The 25,000-nt window shown below is 43.3% G+C and overlaps 1 protein-coding gene across 1 annotated transcript in view; it reads left to right on the top strand.

Moving 5' to 3' along the window:
- LOC118402472 (receptor-type tyrosine-protein phosphatase F) overlaps positions 1 to 25,000 on the top strand; it is a 359,072-nt gene that overhangs the window by 172,505 nt on the left and 161,567 nt on the right. Inside the window, exons 7-12 of the mRNA XM_052476034.1 lie at positions 11,349 to 11,491; positions 11,764 to 11,890; positions 18,052 to 18,197; positions 18,497 to 18,738; positions 20,703 to 20,896; positions 24,226 to 24,359. Coding sequence (XP_052331994.1) covers positions 11,349 to 11,491; positions 11,764 to 11,890; positions 18,052 to 18,197; positions 18,497 to 18,738; positions 20,703 to 20,896; positions 24,226 to 24,359 — 986 coding nt within the window. The remainder of the gene's footprint in view (positions 1 to 11,348; positions 11,492 to 11,763; positions 11,891 to 18,051; positions 18,198 to 18,496; positions 18,739 to 20,702; positions 20,897 to 24,225; positions 24,360 to 25,000) is intronic.

Raw genomic sequence — 25,000 nt, 5'->3', positions numbered from 1 at the left:
TTCAGTATGTGGCACATGGTTTACTGTGTGTACTTTACCACAAATCCTCCCATTGATCTCTCTCTCTCTCTCTCTCTCTCTCTCTCTCTCTCTCTCTCTCTCTCTTCACACCCAGTCAATGTAATGTTCACTAGTAGATAGCTGCTACAGGTATCCATTCACTACATTAACCTCCACTCTCTGTCCTCCTGAATCGGTGTGGGTATTCAGGTGGAGTTCGGCACCATAGGTTCTGCTCGGTATTGAGACAGTCAGCCGGTAACACACCTGCCGCTGAGGTTCATGGGTATCAGGAAGGACAAAGCGGATCACAAGGGAGCATGTGTGTTTCACTGTTACTACGGGACCCAGCCAGAAGTCACTGCCCCCCCCAATCCTCATGGTCAATATTCGTGTAAATAAAATAACATGTTTTCGAAGACAATCATGGAACCAATCATTGCTTCTATTATACCTGATGTAAGTGCTGATTATTTTAAAATCGAACACGGAAGAAGGAATATAATTGAGTCGTTAATGGCGGCCCACACAAAGCCCCTGTCGGCCTTCATCTTGAGTTACTTAATGAGATGAGGGGGGGGCGGTTGTTTCGTATTCCCCTGGTCGTATTTCCCTGGTCGTATTCCCCTGGTCGTTTTCTCCTGGTCGTATTCTCCTGGTCGTTTTCTCCTGGTCGTATTCTCCTGGTCGTTTTCCCCTGGTCGTATTCCCTGGTCGTATTCTCCTGGTCGTATTCCCCTGGTCGTTTTCCCCTGGTCGTATTCCCCTGGTCGTATTCCCCTGGTCGTATTCTCCTGGTCGTATTCCCCTGGTCGTTTTCCCCTGGTCGTATTCCCCTGGTCGTATTCCCCTGGTCGTATTCCCTGGTCGTATTCCCCTATTCCCCTGGTCGTATTCCCTGGTCGTATTCCCCTGGTCGTATTCCCCTGGTCGTTTTCCCTGGTCTTTTTCCCTATTCCCTGGTCGTATTCCCCTGGTCGTATTCCCTGGTCGTATTCCCCTGGTCGTATTCCCTGGTCGTATTCCCTATTCCCTGGTCGTATTCCCCTGGTCGTATTCCCCTGGTCGTATTCCCTGGTATTCCCCTGGTCGTATTCCCTGGTCGTTTTCCCTGGTCGTATTCCCTGGTCGTATTCCCTGGTCGTATTCCCTATTCCCTGGTCGTTTTCCCTGGTCGTATTCCCCTGGTCGTTTTCCCCTGGTCGTATTCTCCTGGTCGTATTCCCCTGGTCGTTTTCCCCTGGTCGTTTTCCCCTGGTCGTTTTTCCCTGGTCGTATTCCCCTGGTCGTATTCTCCTGGTCGTATTCCCCTGGTTGCTTTACCCTGGTCGTTTTCCCCTGGTCGTTTTTCCCTGGTCGTATTCCCCTGGTCGTATTCTCCTGGTCGTCTCCCTCTCTCCTTGTGCAAAGCTGTCATCAAGGCAAAGGGTAGCTACTACAAAGAATATAAAATATATTTTTATTTGTTTAACACTTTTTGGGGGGTTACTACGTGATTCCATGTGTGTTATTTCATAGTTTTAATGTCTTCACTATTATTCTACAATGTAGAAAATAGTTTGGGGGAAAAAAACAAAGAAAAAACCCTTGAATGAGTAGGTGTTTCCAAACTTTTGACTGGTGCTGTATTATCGTGAATCGCCCATAGATTTAAAATAATGGAGGTATGAGTTTTAGGCCACATCGCCTTAGGCCTTTAGCTGTAGTTTCAATCAGTTCTTTGTCAGACATTCAGTGACTCTGGTTCATATAGGCATCTCAAAAGGGACTAAAAAATAGAACCGCTCAATCGGCTCCTTGTCAGACATTGAGAAGACATATCCAAGGCCTTGGTTTGTACTTGTATCTCAGCCGTGACTCACTCAAATGATAACAGGAATACATCGACTAGGTCTTTGAACAGACACCATTTATCAGCTCATGTGGATATTTTTTGTTTTTGTTTAGTTTTCAGGGGCATTGCTATTTTAACAGTTCGCATTGCCTCAACAGATTTAGGCTTGCCTCCCAAATGGCTCTACATACTGCACTACTTCTGACAAGAGCCCTGACTAGAACCTGACCAGAGCCCTGACCAGAACACTGACAAGAGCCCTGATCAGAACACTAACTAGAGCCCTGATCAGAACACTGACTAGAGCCCTGACTAGAGCCTGACCAGAGCCCTGACTAGAGCCCTGACTAGAACCCTGATCAGAACACTGACTAGAGCCCTGATCAGAACACTGACTAGAGCCCTGACTCAGAACACTGACCAGAGCCCTGACTAGAGCCCTGACTCAGAACACTGACTCGAACACTGACTAGAACCCGACTAGAGCCCTGACTAGAGCCCTGACCAGAACACTGACTAGAGCCCTGACTAGATCCATGACTAGAGCCCTGACCAGAACACTGACTAGAGCCCTGACCAGAACACTGACCAGAGCCCTGACAAGAGCCCTGACCAGAGCCCTGACTAAAGCCATGACCAGAACACTGACTAGAGCCCTGACTAGAGCCCTGACTCAAGCCCTGACCAGAGTCCTGACTAGAGCCCTGACCAGAGCCCTGCCCTGAACACCGACTAGAGCCCTGACCAGAACACTGACTAGAACACTGACTAGAGCCCTGACCAGAACACTGACTAGAGCCCTGACCAGAACACTGACTAGAGCCCTGACCAGAACACTGACTAGATCCCTGACCAGAACACTGACTAGAGCCCTGACCAGAACACTGACTAGAGCCCTGACCAGAACACTGACTAGAGCCCTGACCAGAACACTGACTAGATCCCTGACCAGAACACTGACGAGAGCCCTGACCAGAATACTGACTAGAGCCCTGACTAAAGGCCTGACTAGAGCCCTGACTAGAACTCTGACTTGAGCCCTGGCTAGAGCCCTGACTCGAGCCCTGACTAGAACACTGACCAGAGTCCTGACCAGAGTCCTGACCAGAGCCCTGACCTGATCCCTGACTAGAGCCTGACCAGAGCCCTGACCAGAGCCCTGACCAGAACACTGACTATAGCCCTGACTAGAACACTGACTAGAGCCCTGACCAGAACACTGACCAGAACACTGAGAGCCCTGACCAGAATACTGACTAGAGCCCTGACTGACTAGAGCCCTGACTAGAACTCTGACTTGAGCCCTGGCTAGAGCCCTGACTCGAGCCCTGACTAGAACACTGACCAGAGTCCTGACCAGAGTCCAGAGTCCTGACCAGAGTCTGACCAGATCCCTGACTAGAACACTGACTAGAGCCCTGACCAGAACACTGACCAGAACACTGACTAGAGCCCTGACTAGAACCCTGACTAGAACCCTGACCAGAACACAGACTAGAGCCCTGACTAGAACCCTCACCAGAACACAGACTAGAATACTGACTAGAACCCTGACTAGAATACTGACTAGAGCCCTGATTATAACATTGGTCAAAGTAGTACACTCAAAGTATTCAGATCCCTTGACTTCTTCCACATTTTGTTACGTTACAGCCTTACTCTTAAATGTGTTAAATTGTTTTTGTTTTTTTCTCATCAATCTACACATAATACCCCATAATGACAAAGCAAAAACAGTTTTTTTAGAAAAAGGAACATAAGACAACCCACCCAACTCACGCCCTGACCCTACTAAAACAAAGACATAACAAAAGAACTAAGGTCAGAACGTGACAGCAGCGATTTGGGCAGTTAATCCCATTCTCCTCTGCAGATCCTCTCAAGCTCTGTCAGGTTGGATGGAGAGCATCGCTCAAGGACATCCAGACACTTGTCCCAAAGTTACTCCTGTGTTGTCTTGGCTGTGTGCTTAGGGTCGTTGTCCTGTTGGAAGGTGAACCTTCACCCCAGTCTGAGGTCCTGAGTGCTCTGGAGCAGGTTTTCATCAAGGATCTCTCTGTACTTTGCTCCGTTCAGCTTTATCTAAATCCTGACTGGTCTCCCAGTCCCTGCCGCTGAAAAACATCCCCACAGCATGATTCTACCACCACCATGCTTCACCGTCGGGATGGTTTTGGCCAGGTAATGAGCTGTGCCAAGACGTGACGCTTGGCTTTCAAGCCAAAGAGTTCAATCTTGGTTTCATCAGACCAGAGAATCTTGTTTCTCATGGTCTGAGAGTTCTTTAGGTGCCTTTTGACAAACGCTAAGCGGGCTGTCATGTGCCTTTTACACTCGGCTTCCGTCTGGCCACTCTACCGTAAAAGCCTGATCGGTGTCCTTCTGGAAGGTTCTCCCATCTCAACAGAAATGGTTTGGTATGCTGCAGAATGCTGCAGAAATGGTTTGGTATGCTGCAGAATGCTGCAGAAATGGTTTGGTATGCTGCAGAATGCTGCAGAAATGGTTTGGTATGCTGCAGAATGCTGCAGAAATGGTTTGGTATGCTGCAGAATGCTGCAGAAATGGTTTGGTATGCTGCAGAATGCTGCAGAAATGGTTTGGTATGCTGCAGAATGCTGCAGAAATGGTTTGGTATGCTGCAGAATGCTGCAGAAATGGTTTGGTATGCTGCAGAATGCTGCAGAAATGGTTTGGTACCCTTCCCCAGATCTGTGTCTTGACACAATCCTGTCTCGGAGCTTTACAGACAATTAAATCGACCTCATGGCTTGGTTTTTGCTCTGACATGCACTGTCAACTGTGGGACCTTTATATAGACAACTGTGTGCCTTTTCCAAATCATGTCCAATCAATTGAATGTTCCCCAGGGGCACTCAAATCAAGTTGTAGAAACATCTCAAGGATGATCAATGGAAACAGGATGCACCTGAGCTCAATTTCGAGTCTCATAGCAAAGGGTCTGATCACTTATGTAAATAAGGTATTTCAGTTATTATTTTTAATACATTTGCAAAAATGTATTAAAACCTGTTTTTGCGTTTGTCATTATGGGATATTGGGTGGAGATTGATGAAAGTTAATTTAATCAATTTTAGAATAAGGCTGTAACGTAACAAAATGTGGGCAAAATGAAGGGGTCTGAATAGTTTCCTATTGCACTGTATAGGGAACAAGGTGCCATTTGGGAGGTATCTATGATCAGCCCTCAGCATGGTACACTAGCCCACAGTTATTGTCTGTCTGACAGAATCCCCATGTTACCCTGCAGATAGACTTTACAGCTGTCAGCCTGCTTGTTCTGATATTGATTGAAGAAGCAGGTTTCTGCTGAGTTTCCTCACACACATTGTCACGACGGGTGAGTTTATAGCTCTCTTACAGCTCGCTAGTAGGCAGGGAGACGGGGATGGAGGAAGATGAGGAGACATGGCATTGGTTGTATCCAGACTTACATATAGACCAGTTAGTATTAATATACAGACCAGTTAGTATTAATATACAGACCAGTTAGTATTAATATACAGACCAGTTAGTATTAATATACAGACCAGTTAGTATTAATATACAGACCAGTTAGTATTAATATACAGACCAGTTAGTATTAATATACAGACCAGTTAGTATTAATATACAGACCAGTTAGTATTAATATACAGACCAGTTAGTATTAATATACAGACCAGTTAGTATTAATATACAGACCAGTTAGTATTAATATACAGACCAGTTAGTATTAATATACAGACCAGTTAGTATTAATATACAGACCAGTTAGTATTAATATACAGACCAGTTAGTATTAATATACAGACCAGTTAGTATTAATATACAGACCAGTTAGTATTAATATACAGACAGACCAGTTAGTATTAATATACAGACCAGTTAGTATTAATATACAGACCAGTTAGTATTAATATACAGACCAGTTAGTATTAATATACAGACAGACCAGTTAGTATTACTATACAGACCAGTTAGTATTACTATACAGACCAGTTAGTATTAATATACAGACCAGTTAGTATTAATATACAGACCAGTTAGTATTAATATACAGACCAGTTAGTATTAATATACAGACCAGTTAGTATTAGTATACAGACCAGTTAGTATTACTATACAGACCAGTTAGTATTACTAATATACAGACCAGTTAGTATTAATATACAGACCAGTTAGTATTAATATACAGACCAGTTAGTATTAATATACAGACCAGTTAGTATTAATATACAGACCAGTTAGTATTAATATACAGACCAGAGTATTACTATACAGTTAGTATTAATAGTATACAGACCAGTTAGTATTAATATACAGACCAGTTAGTATTAATATACAGACCAGTTAGTATTAATATACAGACAGACCAGTTAGTATTAATATACAGACCAGTTAGTATTAATATACAGACCAGTTAGTATTAATATACAGACCAGTTAGTATTACTATGCAGACCAGTTAGTATTAATATACAGACCAGTTAGTATTACTATACAGACAGACCAGTTAGTATTAATATACAGACAGACCAGTTAGTATTAATATACAGACAGACCAGTTAGTATTACTATACAGACAGACCAGTTAGTATTACTATACAGACCAGTTAGTATTACTATACAGACCAGTTAGTATTACTATACAGACCAGTTAGTATTAATATACAGACCAGTTAGTATTAATATACAGACCAGTTAGTATTAATATACAGACCAGTTAGTATTAATATACAGACCAGTTAGTATTACTATACAGACCAGTTAGTATTAATATACAGACCAGTTAGTATTAATATACAGACAGACCAGTTAGTATTAATATACAGACCAGTTAGTATTAATATACAGACCAGTTAGTATTAATATACAGACCAGTTAGTATTACTATACAGACCAGTTAGTATTACTATACAGACCAGTTAGTATTAATATACAAAAACCAGTTATATTACTATACAGACCAGTTAGTATTAATATACAGACCAGTTAGTATTACTATACAGACCAGTTAGTATTAATATACAGACCAGTTAGTATTAATATACAGACAGACCAGTTAGTATTAATATACAGACCAGTTAGTATTAATATACAGACCAGTTAGTATTAATATACAGACCAGTTAGTATTACTATACAGACCAGTTAGTATTACTATACAGACCAGTTAGTATTAATATACAAACCAGTTAGTATTACTATACAGACCAGTTAGTATTACTATACAGACCAGTTAGTATTACTATACAGACCAGTTAGTATTAATATACAGACCAGTTAGTATTAATATACAGACCAGTTAGTATTACTATACAGACCAGTTAGTATTAATATACAAACCAGTTAGTATTACTATACAGACCAGTTAGTATTACTATACAGACCAGTTAGTATTAATATACAGACCAGTTAGTATTAATATACAGACAGACCAGTTAGTATTAATATACAGACCAGTTAGCATTAATATACAGACAGACCAGTTAGTATTAATATACAAACCAGTTAGTATTACTATACAGACCAGTTAGTATTACTATACAGACCAGTTAGTATTACTATACAGACCAGTTAGTATTAATATACAGACCAGTTAGTATTAATATACAGACCAGTTAGTATTTTTGTGTAGCGGAGTTAGAAAAAGGAGGAGAAGAAGAGAAAAAAAAATGTCACATTTGAAAATCAATTTTGGTGCAAGAAAAGCAATTACGGAGCAGGGTAGTAGTTGTCCTGGGGAGACGGAGAAACTCACGGTGTGTGTGGCTGTAAAGCACATTAGGGGAAACAAGCAGTTTAATTTCAGCCCTAACTGGCATAGTCTAGTAGTCATTAGTTATACATTATAACTACTGGTATAGTCTAGTAGTCATTAGTTATACATTATAACTACTGGTATAGTCTAGTAGTCATTAGTTATACATTATAACTGACATAGTCTAGTAGTCATTAGTTATACATTATAACTACTGGTATAGTCTAGTAGTCATTAGTTATACATTATAACTGACATAGTCTAGTAGTCATTAGTTATACATTATAACTACTGGTATAGTCTAGTAGTCATTAGTTATACATTATAACTGACATAGTCTAGTAGTCATTAGTTATACATTATAACTACTGGTATAGTCTAGTAGTCATTAGTTATACATTATAACTGACATAGTCTAGTAGTCATTAGTTATACATTATAACTGACATAGTCTAGTAATCATTAGTTATACATTATAACTACTGGTATAGTTAGTTATAGTTAGTTATACATTATAACTACTGGTATAGTCTAGTAGTCATTAGTTATACATTATAACTGACATAGTCTAGTAGTCATTAGTTATACATTATAACTACTGGTATAGTTAGTTATAGTAAGTTATACATTATAACTACTGGTATAGTTAGTTATAGTTAGTTATACATTATAACTACTGGTATAGTCTAGTAGTCATTAGTTATACATTATAACTGACATAGTCTAGTAGTCATTAGTTATACATTATAACTACTGGTATAGTTAGTTATAGTTAGTTATACATTATAACTACTGGTATAGTTAGTTATACATTATAACTGACATAGTCTAGTAGTCATTAGTTATACATTATAACTACTGGTATAGTTAGTTATAGTTAGTTATACATTATAACTGACATAGTCTAGTAGTCATTAGTTATACATTATAACTACTGGTATAGTTAGTTATAGTTAGTTATACATTATAACTACTGGTATAGTTAGTTATACATTATAACTGACATAGTCTAGTAGTCATTAGTTATACATTATAACTACTGGTATAGTTAGTTATAGTTAGTTATACATTATAACTCGTATAGTCTCGTAGTCAGGATAGTCATTAATGATACATTTTGGATAATCGGATAGTACAGTATATAGTGTTGATTGTTTATTGTTCATAAGCGTAGGTTATACAAGGTGAAAGCTGATCTAGTTTTGTATTATGTCATCTGTAGTCTGTCAGCCCCAAGCAAGGCTGTGCTAATGTCACAATATGTCACGACTGCCTGTCTCGCAAACTCAGGCCTGTCAACATTTAGCTGCCAACTCGCCTCTCTTCCTTACTTTCAGCTCTGTGTGTCGTCTTAAAGTCACACATACAGAATACGTGACAGATAATGACTAACGCTCGCTGCTGTTTCTCTTAGATTGAAACGTTGACTTGGATAAACGCTCTATCTATACATAAAACAACAGTTCATATGTAGATGATTCTGTTCTGTTTATTTTCTGGCAGTTAGCTATTCACTACTGCAGCATGCAAGCTCTCTCTCTCTGTGTGTGTGTGTGTGTGTGTGTGTGTGTGTGCGTGTGTGTGTGTGTGTGTGTGTGTGTGTGTGTGTGTGTGTGTGTGTGTGTGTGTGTGTGTGTGTGTGTGTGTGTGTGTGTGTGTGTGTGTGTGTGTGTGTGTGTGTGTGTGTGTGTGTGTGTGTGTGTGTGTGTGTGTGTGTGTGTGTGTGTGTGTGTGGATAGTAGCTTCTATTCCCTAGCGACCACGTCAAAAGGCGCTCTCTGTCTCCATGGGAACATCTTTTTAATGTCAGCTTATCTGCACATCGGAGCCTCACAAAGAGAGAGCGGGAGAGAAAGGGAGAGAGAGAGAAAGAGGGAGAGCGAGAGAAAGGGGGGAGAGCGAGGGAGTCAAACAATGCATCTACACAGAGTATCAAATAGTCTCAGAATGACGCAACTCTGTCTCAGCTCTTAGCACCGTCTGACACACTGTCAAAGGGGAACAGATTTAGGTCTAGTAGAGTGTTATTCAAATCAAAGTGGCCTATTTAAATACATTCCCCCTTTTTTTTTTTTATAAGGAGCAAAACAAAAGGTTTCTATGGTAAAGTTTTACGAACAGATGTTGTCTGAGTGCTGCGTAACTGGGAACAACTCCAAGTCTCTTCAACAGAAGATGCTGCTGTTTCTCTATTGGTTCAGCTGCTCACCTGTTGGATGGTGATTGGTTCAGCTGCTCACCTGTTGGATGATGATTGGTTCAGCTGCTCACCTGTTGGATGGTGATTGGTTAAACTGCTCACCTGTTGGATGGTGATTGGTTCAGCTGCTCACCTGTTGGATGGTGATTGGTTAAACTGCTCACCTGTTGGATGGTGATTGGTTAAACTGCTCACCTGTTGGATGGTGATTGGTTAAACTGCTCACCTGTTGGATGGTGATTGGTTAAGCTGCTCACCTGTTGGATGGTGATTGGTTAAGCTGCTCACCTGTTGGATGGTGATTGGTTAAACTGCTCACCTGTTGGATGGTGATTGGTTAAACTGCTCACCTGTTGGATGGTGATTGGTTAAGCTGCTCACCTGTTGGATGGTGATTGGTTAAGCTGCTCACCTGTTGGATGGTGATTGGTTAAGCTGCTCACCTGTTGGATGGTGATTGGTTAAGCTGCTCACCTGTTGGATGGTGATTGGTTAAACTGCTCACCTGTTGGATGGTGATTGGTTAAGCTGCTCACCTGTTGGATGGTGATTGGTTAAGCTGCTCACCTGTTGGATCGGGATTGAACAGCGATCAGCCTCACATGTTAGATTCATCACACTGACATTTTACATTTGAGTCATTTAGCAGATGCTAATTGGTTAAACTGTTGGATGGTGATTGGTTAAACTGCTCACCTGTTGGATCGGGATTGAAAAGCGATCAGCCTCACACGTTAGATTCATCACACTGACATTTTACATTTGAGTCATTTAGCAGACGCTCTTATCCAGAGAGACAATTAGTGCATTCAGGTGAGACAACCACATGTCACAGTAAGTAAATGTTTCCTCTTTAAAGAAGTTAGAAGGAAAAGACTGTGCTGGGAAAAAAAGTGCAAGGTTCATTTGAATTGATATGTTCAATGTTTTATTACTGGGGGAAGGGGGGATGAGACTGAGATGTCTTATTTCAGATGATCTTTATGAAAATACTCTCATCTCTTAACTGCAATTCCTGCTGCTCTTTTCAAGCGCGATGATGTCACGGTTTATTCCACACAGAACTCTCCCTGACACCCCACTCAACCCTCCTCCTCTCCTCCTCTCCTCCTCTCCTCTCCTCTCAACACTGATCTCTCCCTGACACCCCACTCACCTCCTCCTCCTCTCTCCTCTCAACACAGATCTCTCCCTGACACCCCACTCACCCCTCCTCCTCCTCCTCCTCTCCTCTCAACACAGATCTCTTCCTGACACCCCACTCACCCCTCCTCCTCTCCTCCTCTCCTCCTCCTCCTCTCCTCTCAACACAGATCTCTCCCTGACACCCCACTCACCCCTCCTCCTCCTCCTCCTCTCCTCTCAACACAGATCTCTTCCTGACACCCCACTCACCCCTCCTCCTCCTCCTCCCTCCTCTCCTTTCCTCTCAACACAGAACTCTCCCTGACACCCCACTCACCCCTCCTCCTCTCCTCCTCTCCTCTCCTCTGGACACTCGTATCACGTCCACCTCTTATGATCCCCTCTTAACGTTCTCCTCTCTCCTCAGTACGTCGTGTCCCTCCGCGGTTCTCCATCCCGCCCACCAACCATGAGGTGATGCCTGGGGGCAGTGTGAACCTGACATGTGTTGCTGTGGGATCTCCCATGCCCTATGTCAAGTGGATCATGGGAGAAATCGAACTCACCAAGGTCTTTACTTTCACTGTTACTTACTGTTTAGCTTTTTTTTTTTTTTATCTGTTTTATTCAATCTTTATTACTACAGCACCTTGGGCGTATGTATGAATTGTGTTGAATTAAGTTTAAAGGAGGAGGAAAGCGTAGAAATATAGCACATAGAACGGATTTACCGCTTTTTCAGACTTGCTTTCAATGCTAATGCTAAAGATCTATTACTCGCATTTCTATCTCAAATATATGTCAGATCATACACAAAAGCTTTAATGATTCTTCTGATTTAGGAGGATGAGATGCCCATCGGTCGGAATGTTCTGGAGGTGACCAACATCAAGGAGTCCGCCAACTACAGCTGCGTGGCCATATCATCACTGGGCCAGATCGAGGCTACCGCTCAGGTCTCCGTCAAAGGTGAGGGGTCAAAGGTCACGCGGTTTGTTTGTGTGTGTGTCTTTCACTCTCTTTTGGCTTAAAAGACGTATTTCAGTATTTCAGTTAGTCGGGCCGTATTTCAGGCAGTTGATTTTGTGTGTGTGTGTGTGTGTGTTAGAATCAAGACAACACGCTGGCTAGGTCAGTGGAGGACACAGTGTCTTGAGTCCCAAATGTATCCTGTTATCTCTTTGTGCCCTGATAGTAGTGCACTAACATAGGGAATGATGATGCCGTTTTGGTCACCCAGACTGTAAGGATCCCATGATGAGTCATCTGCTCTGGAACGGACTGTGTGTTATCACATACACGACAAGCTGTGATGACAAAGGTTGTATCCCCAAATCGAACCATAATCCCAACATAGTGCTCTACTTTTGATCAGAGACGGTATAGGCCGAGGGTAAAAAAAAAAAATAGTGCACTATATAGGGAATAGTGTGCATTTTTGGGACGGATCCACTGTGTTCTCTCACGTACCTACAGTTGGAAGGAAAGGCAGCCCCCCTCCTACAGTTGGAAGAAAAGGTAGCCCCCTACATTTGGAAGGAAAGGCAGCCCCCTCCCCTCCTACAGTTGGAAGGAAAGGCAGCCCCCCCCTACAGTTGGAAGGAAAGGCAGCCCCCCCTACAGTTGGAAGGAAAGGCAGCCCCCCTACAGTTGGAAGGAAAGGCAGCCCCCTACAGTTGGAAGGAAAGGCAGCCCCTCCTACAGTTGGAAGAAAAGGCAGCCCCCTACAGATGGAAGAAAAGGCAGCCCCCTACAGTTGGAAGGAAAGGCAGCCCCCTCCCCCTACAGTTGGAAGGAAAGGCAGCCCCCCTCCTACAGTTGGAAGGAAAAGGCAGCCCCCCTACAGTTGGAAGGAAAGGCAGCCCCCCCATACAGTTGGAAGGAAAGGCAGCCCCCCCCTACAGTTGGAAGGAAAGGCAGCCCCCCCCCCCCCTACAGTTGGAAGGAAAGGCAGCCCCCCTCCTACAGTTGGAAGGAAAGGCAGCCCCCCATACAGTTGGAAGGAAAGGCAGCCCCCCACCCCTCCTACAGTTGGAAGGAAAGGCAGCCCCCCATACAGTTGGAAGGAAAGGCAGCCCCCCCCCTACAGTTGGAAGGAAAGGCAGCCCCCCCCCCCTACAGTTGGAAGGAAAGGCAGCCCCCCCATACAGTTGGAAGGAAAGGCAGCCCCCCCCACCCCCTACAGTTGGAAGGAAAGGCAGCCCCCCTACAGTTGGAAGGAAAGGCAGCCCCCCCCTACAGTTGGAAGGAAAGGCAGCCCCCTCCTCCTACAGTTGGAAGGAAAGGCAGCCCCCCATACAGTTGGAAGGAAAGGCAGCCCCCTCCTACACAGTTGGAAGGAAAGGCAGCCCCCCCCCCCCTACAGTTGGAAGGAAAGGCAGCCCCCCCTACAGTTGGAAGGAAAGGCAGCCCCCCTCCTACAGTTGGAAGGAAGGCAGCCCCCCCATACAGTTGGAAGGAAAGGCAGCCCCCCATACAGTTGGAAGGAAAGGCAGCCCCCCATACAGTTGGAAGGAAAGGCAGCCCCCTACAGTTGGAAGGAAAGGCAGCCCCCTACAGTTGGAAGGAAAGGCAGCCCCCCATACAGTTGGAAGGAAAGGCAGCCCCCCATACAGTTGGAAGGAAAGGCAGCCCCCCAGCCCCCCTACAGTTGGAAGGAAAGGCAGCCCCCTACAGTTGGAAGGAAAGGCAGCCCCCTACAGTTGGAAGGAAGGCAGCCCCCCCCATACAGTTGGAAGGAAAGGCAGCCCCCCTACAGTTGGAAGGAAAGGCATCCCCCCTACAGTTGGAAGGAAGGCAGCCCCCCCCCCCCCCCCCCTCCCAGAGTTAAACAGCGTGTTCTGCAAATACCAAATAGTTGATTGTTGAGTTGAGACTGTCAGTGAAAAGTAGACGCCTTGCAGGAGAACTTTGTTTGGACATCAAATGGATATTGCTTTAAAGAGAAGACAATGAAAACACTGTATTTGAGTGAACAACAGTAGGGCCTGTAGCCTGTCTTAATGTCAGCAGCGGAGAGCATCGACCGTATCCCCGGTGACTCAGTACTGCTCCTCGTCACTCTTCTTCTTCTTTGCTACTTAACGTTTATTTTTGGACAATCATTTCCTCCTGCGGTTTAGATGGACGTCATATTGTTTTTGTGTCTCCCCATTTCCTAGGTCTGTTATATGGACAATGGTTTATGTCTTTTATTGATCTGTTATTGATCGTATCAGCAGAGTAGGCTACCCTGATCTGTTTGTCCGTATCAGCAGAGTAGGCTACCCTGATCTGTTTGTCCGTATCAGCAGAGTAGGCTACCCTGATCTGTTTGTCCGTATCAGCAGAGTAGGCTACCCTGATCTGTTTGTCCGTATCAGCAGAGTAGGCTACCCTGATCTGTTTGTCCGTATCAGCAGAGTAGGCTACCCTGATCTGTTTGTCCGTATCAGCAGAGTAGGCTACCCTGATCTGTTTGTCCGTATCAGCAGAGTAGGCTACCCTGATCTGTTTGTCCGTATCAGCAGAGTAGGCTACCCTGATCTGTTTGTCCGTATCAGCAGAGTAGGCTACCCTGATCTGTTTGTCCGTATCAGCAGAGTAGGCTACCCTGATCTGTTTGTCCGTATCAGCAGAGTAGGCTACCCTGATCTGTTTGTCCGTATCAGCAGAGTAGGCTACCCTGATCTGTTTGTCCGTATCAGCAGAGTAGGCTACCCTGATCTGTTTGTCCGTATCAGCAGAGTAGGCTACCCTGATCTGTTTGTCCGTATCAGCAGAGTAGGCTACCCTGATCTGTTTGTCCGTATCAGCAGAGTAGGCTACCCTGATCTGTTTGTCCGTATCAGCAGAGTAGGCTACCCTGATCTGTTTGTCCGTATCAGCAGAGTAGGCTACCCTGATCTGTTTGTCCGTATCAGCAGAGTAGGCTACCCTGATCTGTTTGTCCGTATCAGCAGAGTAGGCTACCCTGATCTGTTTGTCCGTATCAGCAGAGTAGGCTACCCTGATCTGTTTGTCCGTATCAGCAGAGTAGGCTACCCTGATCTGTTTGTCCGTATCAGCAGAGTAGGCTACCCTGATCTGTTTGTCCGTATCAGCAGAGTAGGCTACCCTGATCTGTTTGTCCGTATCAGCAGAGTAGGCTACCCTGATCTGTTTGTCCGTATCAGCAGAGTAGGCTACCCTGATCTGTTTGTCCGTATCAGCAGAGTAGGCTACCCTGATCTGTTTGTCCGTATCAGCAGAGTAGGCTACCCTGATCTGTTTGTCCGTATCAGCAGAGTAGGCTACCCTGATCTGTTTGTCCGTATCAGCAGAGTAGGCTACCCTGATCTGTTTGTCCGTATCAGCAGAGTAGGCTACCCTGATCTGTTTGTCCGTATCAGCAGAGTAGGCTACCCTGATCTGTTTGTCCGTATCAGCAGAGTAGGCTACCCTGATCTGTTTGTCCGTATCAGCAGAGTAGGCTACCCTGATCTGTTTGTCCGTATCAGCAGAGTAGGCTACCCTGATCTGTTTGTCCGTATCAGCAGAGTAGGCTACCCTGATCTGTTTGTCCGTATCAGCAGAGTAGGCTACCCTGATCTGTTTGTCCGTATCAGCAGAGTAGGCTACCCTGATCTGTTTGTCCGTATCAGCAGAGTAGGCTACCCTGATCTGTTTGTCCGTATCAGCAGAGTAGGCTACCCTGATCTGTTTGTCCGTATCAGCAGAGTAGGCTACCCTGATCTGTTTGTCCGTATCAGCAGAGTAGGCTACCCTGATCTGTTTGTCCGTATCAGCAGAGTAGGCTACCCTGATCTGTTTGTCCGTATCAGCAGAGTAGGCTACCCTGATCTGTTTGTCCGTATCAGCAGAGTAGGCTACCCTGATCTGTTTGTCCGTATCAGCAGAGTAGGCTACCCTGATCTGTTTGTCCGTATCAGCAGAGTAGGCTACCCTGATCTGTTTTGTCCGTATCAGCAGAGTAGGCTACCCTGTCATTTTGACCTATTAAAAAAATATTCTACTAATGTCTCCAGACGTTTAAAGTAGTAGTAGAAATGTATTTTTCCCGTGCGAATAAAGAAGAAAGATATCTGGCATAGCACTCTGCCATGCTTTGAACCATCAATCACTGTTTTTTTTTTTTTTTTTTTTTTTTTTGCAAACAGTGATTGAGTTCTTCAGGTTACGCACCCAATGTATAACGGGGTTCTGGTACGTTTACCAAACGTCCGTTCAATTAAAATGGTGTCTGTCAAATGTCCAGGGACACATTTTCAGAACGGAAACCTTGGTCTTCATGTGTGATGTGACCATCCCTGCCAGGACCATAGGACATTATATAATGAATAGTAGAATATCAGTGTCATGTTTATAGTCAGGAAGTAGAATATCAGTGTCATGTTTATAGTCAGGAAGTAGAATATCAGTGTCATGTTTATAGCCAGGAAGTAGAATATCAGTGTCATGTTTATAGTCAGGAAGTAGAATATCAGTGTCATGTTTATAGTCAGGAAGTAGAATATCAGTGTCATGTTTATAGTCAGGAAGTAGAATATCAGTGTCATGTTTATAGTCAGGAAGTAGAATATCAGTGTCATGTTTATAGTCAGGAAGTAGAATATCAATGTCTTGTCCGGAAGTAGAATATCAGTGTCTTGTCAGGAAGTAGAATATCAGTGTCATGTTTATAGTCAGGAAGTAGAATATCAGTGTGTTGTATATAGTCAGGAAGTAGAATATCAGTGTCTTGTCAGGAAGTAGAATATCAGTGTCATGTTTATAGTCAGGAAGTAGAATATCAGTGTGTTGTATATAGTCAGGAAGTAGAATATCAGTGTCTTGTATATAGTCAGGAAGTAGAATATCAGTGTCATGTTTATAGTCAGGAAGTAGAATATCAGTGTCATGTATATAGTCAGGAAGTAGAATATCAGTGTCATGTTTATAGTCAGGAAGTAGAATATCAGTGTCATGTTTATAGTCAGGAAGTAGAATATCAGTGTCATGTTTATAGTCAGGAAGTAGAATATCAGTGTCTTGTATATAGTCAGGAAGTAGAATATCAGTGTCATGTTTATAGTCAGGAAGTAGAATATCAGTGTCATGTATATAGTCAGGAAGTAGAATATCAGTGTCATGTTTATAGTCAGGAAGTAGAATATCAGTGTCATGTTTATAGTCAGGAAGTAGAATATCAGTGTCATGTTTATAGTCAGGAAGTAGAATATCAGTGTCTTGTCAGGAAGTAGAATATCAGTGTCTTGTCAGGAAGTAGAATATCAGTGTCTTGTATATAGTCAGGAAGTAGAATATCAGTGTCATGTTTATAGTCAGGAAGTAGAATATCAGTGTCATGTTTATAGTCAGGAAGTAGAATATCAGTGTCTTGTCAGGAAGTAGAATATCAGTGTCTTGTCAGGAAGTAGAATATCAGTGTCTTGTCAGGAAGTAGAATATCAGTGTCTTGTATATAGTCAGGAAGTAGAATATCAGTGTCATGTTTATAGTCAGGAAGTAGAATATCAGTGTCTTGTCAGGAAGTAGAATATCAGTGTCATGTTTATAGTCAAGAAGTAGAATATCAGTGTCATGTTTATAGTCAGGAAGTAGAATATCAGTGTCATGTTTATAGTCAGGAAGTAGAATATCAGTGTCTTGTCAGGAAGTAGAATATCAGTGTCATGTTTATAGTCAGGAAGTAGAATATCAGTGTCTTGTCAGGAAGTAGAATATCAGTGTCTTGTCAGGAAGTAGAATATCAGTGTCTTGTATATAGTCAGGAACTCCTGACTCAACAGACTGACTCTTTCTTTCATTTTCTTGGTTGGTGTTTGTCATCATCTTTAAATGTGATTGTCCACTTGCTCTGTAAACCTCTGGGATTTTCAATAATGTCTGACTGTGTTGCGATAGTTTTAATATGGCGGACTGAGGAGATTTGGAGGTGAATAAAGCATATCCATTATTGAATTAATAGTCCATGAAACAGTCTTAAAATATGTTCCCTTTTTGAGTTATGGGGTCAGTCAGCATATTCAGTCATCTGTCATCTTAGAACACGTCTATCCAGTACTGAAAGATCGCCTTGATTTCACTCTCTCTCTCTCTCTCTCTCTCTCTCTCTCTGTTTCTCTGTTTCTCCATCTCTCCTCCTCCAGCCCTCCCCAAGCCCCCCACCTCTCTCATAGTGACTGAGACCACAGCCACCAGTGTGACCCTAATCTGGGACTCTGGGAACCCTGAACCTGTGTCCTTCTTCATGATCCAGTACCGGGCTAAAGCCACCGACGCAGGCTTCCAGGAGGTGTGTTGTAGCGGCTCGCTGGGTTACAACATGCTTAGCGTTGCAGCATCCCGGGTCACTTTCCCCAAATTCACAGGTTTTTTTCTGAAATCCTGGTTGGAGGTTTCCAGAAGTCCTGCTTTTACCTCTTGATTCTGGGAAACTAAACAAACCGGGATTTCTGGAAAACATGGGAATGTTGGGACAATTACTGGAGTTTTGCAAATCTAAACATGGTTCAAAAAGTAGAACCGCCGATATTGTTCTGTAAGTATCTGGGATATAAGTGTCTGCTAAATAACCATATGATGATATCGTAGGTGGACGGAGTAGCTACCACTCGGTACAGCATCGGCGGGCTCAGCCCCTACTCGGAATACGAGTTCCGTGTGATGGCGGTGAACAACATTGGGCGCGGGCCGCCCTCTGACCCGGTAGAGACCCGTACGGGGGAGCAGGCTCCCTCTTCACCCCCTCTGGCTGTCCAGGTCCGCATGCTGTCTGCTTCCACCATGTTGGTCCAATGGGAACCGCCCGAGGAACCTAACGGACAGATCAGAGGGTAAAATGAACATGAATATGTCTTATGTAGGCTCAATGAAGCATTCATAGACACTTCATAGCATGTGAATATGACTGTGCCCCAAATGACACCCTAATCCCTATATCGTGAACTACTTTTTGAGTCAAATGTGCCATTTAGGATACAGCCTATGTCTGCCGAAGGCTTAATGATGTTTCACAAGTCATTTATAAGCTAAATGTCGTACACACAGAGCCTTCAGAAAGTATTCAGACCCCTGGACCTATTCCACATTGTGTTGTGTTACAGCCTGAATTCACAATGGATTCAATTGATGTTGTTGCTTTTCACCAAGTTTTTAGAAATGTTTTGCAAATGTATTGAAAATTAAATACAAATCTAATTTCCATAAGTGTAGATGTTAGAATCACCTTTGGCAGTGATTACAGTCTTTCTGGGTAATTCTCTAAGAGCTTTGCACACCTCAATTGTACAACATTAGCCCATTATTCTATTCAAAATTCTTCAACCTCTGTCAAATTGGTTGTTGATCATTGCTAGACAACCATTTTCAGGTTGTTGCCATAGACTTTCAATCAGATTTCAGTCAAAACTGTAACTCGGCCACTCAGGAACATTCACTGTCTTCTTCGTAAGCAACTCCAGTGTAGATGTGGCCTTGTGTTTCAGCTTATTGTCCTGCTGAAAGGTGAATTCATCTCCCAGTGTAGATGTGGCCTTGTGTTTCAGCTTATTGTCCCGCTGAAAGGTGAATTAATCTCCCAGTGTAGATGTGGCCTTGTGTTTCAGCTTATTGTCCTGCTGAAAGGTGAATTAATCTCCCAGTGTAGATGTGGCCTTGTGTTTCAGCTTATTGTCCTGCTGAAAGGTGAATTAATCTCCCAGTGTAGATGTGGCCTTGTGTTTCAGCTTATTGTCCTGCTGAAAGGTGAATTAATCTCCCAGTGTAGATGTGGCCTTGTGTTTCAGCTTATTGTCCTGCTGAAAGGTGAATTAATCTCCCAGTGTAGATGTGGCCTTGTGTTTCAGCTTATTGTCCCGCTGAAAGGTGAATTAATCTCCCAGTGTAGATGTGGCCTTGTGTTTCAGCTTATTGTCCTGCTGAAAGGTGAATTCATCTCCCAGAGTCTGGTGGAAAGCAGACTGAACCAGGTGCCTGTGCTTAGCTCAATTCAGTTAATTTTTTTATCCTTAAAAACTCACTAGTCCTTGCTGATGACAAGCATACCCTTAACATGATGCAGCCACCACTATGCTTGAAAATATGAAGAGTGGTTCTCAGTCATTTGTTGTATTGGATTTACCCCAAACATAACACATTGTATTCAGGACAAAAAGTGAATTGTTTTGCCACATTTATTTGCAGTATTACTTTAGTGCCTTGTTGCAAACAGGATGCATGTTTTAGAATATTTTATATTCTGAACAAGCTCGCTCAGAGGGATATTCAATGTCTGTTTTTTTGTTTTACCCATCTACCAATAGGTGCCATTTGAAAAGCATTGGAAAATCTGCCTTGTCTTTGTGGTTTGAATCTGTGTTTGAAATTCACTGCTCGACTGAGGGACCTTACAGTATGTGTGGGGTATTGTGATGTCATGATGGGGTATTGTGATGTCATGATGGGGTATTGTGATGTCATGATGGGGTATTGTGTGTAGGCCAGTGACACAAAATCTCAATGTAATACATTTTAAATTCCGGCTGTAACACAAACAAAATGTGGAAAAAGTCGAGGGGTATGAATACTTTCTGAAGGCTCTGTATACAGTATAAGGTATGATTGTTGTATTTCTTTTTTTAGTTAGAAAATAACTATCAAACAAATATACAAATAATTAAGAAATACTGACACATATTTAATAATGTGCTGTCTTGTCTTATCATGTCACATATATAAAACATCTCAATAGGTACAGGTTCTTTCCTCTTTTGGTTTGTCAAATGTTGAATGTAATGATTGATTTGTAACCGTCTGCCAGGTATCGTGTGTACTACAGTTCAGACATGAACGACCCTCTGAGTGGCTGGCAGAAGCACAACACTGACGACAGCAGACTGACCACCATCTCAGGGTTGACCACTGATATCACCTACAGCCTCAGGGTGCTGGGGTTCACCTCTGTAGGGGACGGACCCCCCTCAGACGTACTGCAGGTCAAGACCCAGCAGGGAGGTGAGAGAGGGAGTGTATCTTAGTGTGGGGTGTGTATCTTAGTGTGGGGTGTGTATCTTAGTGTGGAGTGTGTATCTTAGTGTGGGGTGTGTATCTTAGTGTGGGGTGTGTATCTTAGTGTGGGGTGTGTATCTTAGTGTGGAGTGTGTATCTTAGTGTGGAGTGTGTATCTTAGTGTGGAGTGTGTATCTTAGTGTGGGGTGTGTAACTTAGTGTGGGGTGTTTATCTTAGTGTGTGTTGAGGATCACGTTGAAATAGCCACTGTGAGTATTTTAGTGTGGATGATGCTTTATCTTCTTGGTTCAATAACTAACCATCAGACCATAACTACTAACCATCAGACCATAACTACTAACCATCAGACCATAACTACTAACCATCAGACCATAACTACTAACCCTCAGACCATAACTACTAACACTCAGACCATAACTACTAACCCTCAGACCATAACTACTAACCATCAGACCATAACTACTAACCCTTAGACCATAACTACTAACCCTCAGACCATAACTACTAACCATCAGACCATAACTACTAACCATCAGACCATAACTAACCCTCAGACCATAACTACTAACCCTCAGACCATAACTACTAACCATCAGACCATAACTATGAACCCTCAGACCATAACTACTAACCCTCAGACCATCACTACTAACCATCAGACCATAACTACTAACCCTCAGACCATAACTACTAACCCTCAGACCATAACTAACCATCAGACCATAACTACTAACCATCACACCATAACTAACCATTAGACCATAACTACTAACCCTCAGACCATAACTACTAACCATCAGACCATAACTACTAATCATCAGACCATAACTACTAATCATCAGACCATAACTACTAATCATCAGACCATAACTACTAACCATCAGACCATAACTAACCATCAGACCATAACTACTAACCATCAGACCTTAACTAACCATCAGACCATAACTACTAACCCTCGGACCATAACTAACCATCACACCATAACTAACCATTAGACCATCACTACTAACCATCAGACCTTAACTAACCATCAGACCATAACTACTAACCCTCAGACCATAACTACTAACCCTCAGACCATAACTACTAACCCTCAGACCATAACTACTAACCATCAGACCATAACTACTAACCCTCAGACCATAACTACTAACCATCAGACCATAACTATGAACCCTCAGACCATAACTACTAACCCTCAGACCATAACTAACCATCAGACCATAACTACTAACCATCACACCATAACTAACCATCAGACCATAACTACTAACCATCCGACCTTAACTAACCATCAGACCATAACTACTAACCCTCAGACCATAACTAACCATCAGACCATAACTATAATAATATAATAATAATATATAACTAATATAACTAACCATCAGACCATAACTACTAACCATCAGACCATAACTACTAACCATCAGACCATAACTACTAACCATCAGACCATAACTACTAACCCTCAGACCATAACTACTAACCATCAGACCATAACTACTAACCATCAGACCATAACTACTAACCATCAGACCATAACTACTAACCCTCAGACCATAACTACTAACCATCAGACCATAACTACTAACCCTCAGACCATAACTACTAACCCTCAGACCATAACTACTAACCCTCAGACCATAACTACTAACCCTCAGACCATAACTACTAACCATCAGACCATAACTACTAACCATCAGACCATAACTACTAACCCTCAGACCATAACTACTAACCATCAGACCATAACTACTAACCCTCAGACCATAACTACTAACCCTCAGACCATAACTACTAACCATCAGACCATAACTACTAACCCTCAGACCATAACTACTAACCATCAGACCATAACTACTAACCCTCAGACCATAACTACTAACCCTCAGACCATAACTACTAACCCTCAGACCATAACTACTAACCCTCAGACCATAACTACTAACCCTCAGACCATAACTACTAACCATCAGACCATAACTACTAACCCTCAGACCATAACTACTAACCCTCAGACCATAACTACTAACCATCAGACCATAACTACTAACCATCAGACCATAACTACTAACCCTCAGACCATAACTACTAACCCTCAGACCATAACAAACCATCAAACCATAACTACTAACCATCAGACCATAACTACTAACCATCAGACCATAACTACTAACCATCAGACCATAACTACTAACCCTCAGACCATAACTACTAACCATCACACCATAACTACTAACTACATAACTACTAACCCTCAGACCATAACTACTAACCCTCAGACCATAACTACTAACTACATAACTACTGTGTCCAAACACCTACCTGTCCTACTCTGTCCCTGTGTCCTAACACCTACCTGTCCTGCTCTGTCCCTGTGTCCTAACACCCACCTGTCCTGCTCTGTCCCTGTGTCCAAACACCCACCTGTCCTACTCTGTCCCTGTGTCCTAACACCTACCTGTCCTACTCTGTCCCTGTGTCCTAACACCTACCTGTCCTACTCTGTCCCTGTGTCCTAACACCCACCTGTCCTACTATGTCCCTGTGTCCTAACACCTACCTGTCCTACTCTGTCCCTGTGTCCAAACACCTACCGGTCCTACTCTGTCCCTGTGTCCAAACACCTACCTGTCCTACTCTGTCCCTGTGTCCTAACACCTACCTGTCCTGCTCTGTCCCTGTGTCCTAACACCTACCTGTCCTACTCTGTCCCTGTGTCCTAACACCTACCTATCCTACTATGTCCCTGTGTCCTAACACCTACCTGTCCTACTCTGTCCCTGTGTCCAAACACCCACCTGTCCTACTCTGTCCCTGTGTCCTAACACCTACCTGTCCTACTCTGTCCCTGTGTCCTAACCTACACCTGTCCTACTCTGTCCCTGTGTCCTAACACCTACCTGTCCTACTCTGTCCCTGTGTCCTAACACCTACCTGTCCTACTCTGTCCCTGTGTCCAAACACAACCACCTGTCCCTCTGTCTTGCTCTGTCCCTGTCTCTAAATACCTACTTGTCCTACTCGGCTCTGTGTCCAAACACCTACCTGTCCTACTCTGTCCCTGTGTCCTAACACCTACCTGTCCTACTCTGTCCCTGTGTCCAAACACTCACCTGTCCCTCTGTCTTGCTCTGTCCCTGTCTCCAAACACCTACTTGTCCTACTCGGCTTTGTGTCCAAACACCTACCTGTCCTACTCTGTCCCTGTGTCCTAACACCTACCTGTCCTACTCTGTCCCTGTGTCCTAACACCTACCTGTCCTACTCTGTCCCTGTGTCCTAACACTCACTCCTGTCCCCCCAGTTCCTGCCCAACCATCCAGCTTCGAGGCAGAAGCAGAGTTGGATACTCGTATCATGTTGACCTGGCTGTGGCCTGTCCAGGACACCATCACTAAGTACGAGCTACAGTACTGGGAGGCTAACTCTGACAACAAGGTAGGAAAGACATTGAAAGAGCCTGGATCATGTCGTCGTCCTCCGTCTCTCTTGTCTCCCAATCTGTCTCTCTCCTCCTCTGTTACTCAGCAGATACACGTTTCTCCTCACCAAGAGTGCTGTGCCATGTCCTTTCTCTGAATGGTTATGTGTCAGAGTAAAAGCTATGTACTGCATTCCCTCCTGTCCTCTCCTTCATCCCCCTCCTCTCCTCTGTGGAAGAAGTGTATAAAGCACTGGTCATATCGACAGCCACAACAATGAGTCTGCTATAATAGTGGCTTCTCCTTTCTTCTGTTCAATCAATAGGCAAAGAAAGCAATTTAACCTCTCAACAAATGTGAGACAAATTTTGAAAGGTGTTTTTGCTCTGGGTTAATATTCCGTTTTGATACACATACTTTTGCAGGGTCTTGTCCTGATTCAGGGAGGCAATGGCATGTTATTTTGAGGTGTTTCACGGTTTCTCAGATATTGGTTTCATACTACAAATAAACCACTGCGGAATCAGTTTATAATACACCGAACTACAAAGAGTAGATTAAAACACGCTATTGGGGGCTGAGTCCTAACCTGAGATTAAAACTCTTCAACTCAGACTTGTAAATGTTTGTTGTTAATGGGAGATTAGTAATGCTTTG

The sequence above is a fragment of the Oncorhynchus keta genome, chromosome 23, assembly GCF_023373465.1.
Source record: "Oncorhynchus keta strain PuntledgeMale-10-30-2019 chromosome 23, Oket_V2, whole genome shotgun sequence".
Classification (NCBI taxonomy): Eukaryota; Metazoa; Chordata; class Actinopteri; order Salmoniformes; family Salmonidae; genus Oncorhynchus; species Oncorhynchus keta.
This window is presented reverse-complemented; position numbering and strand designations above follow the sequence as displayed.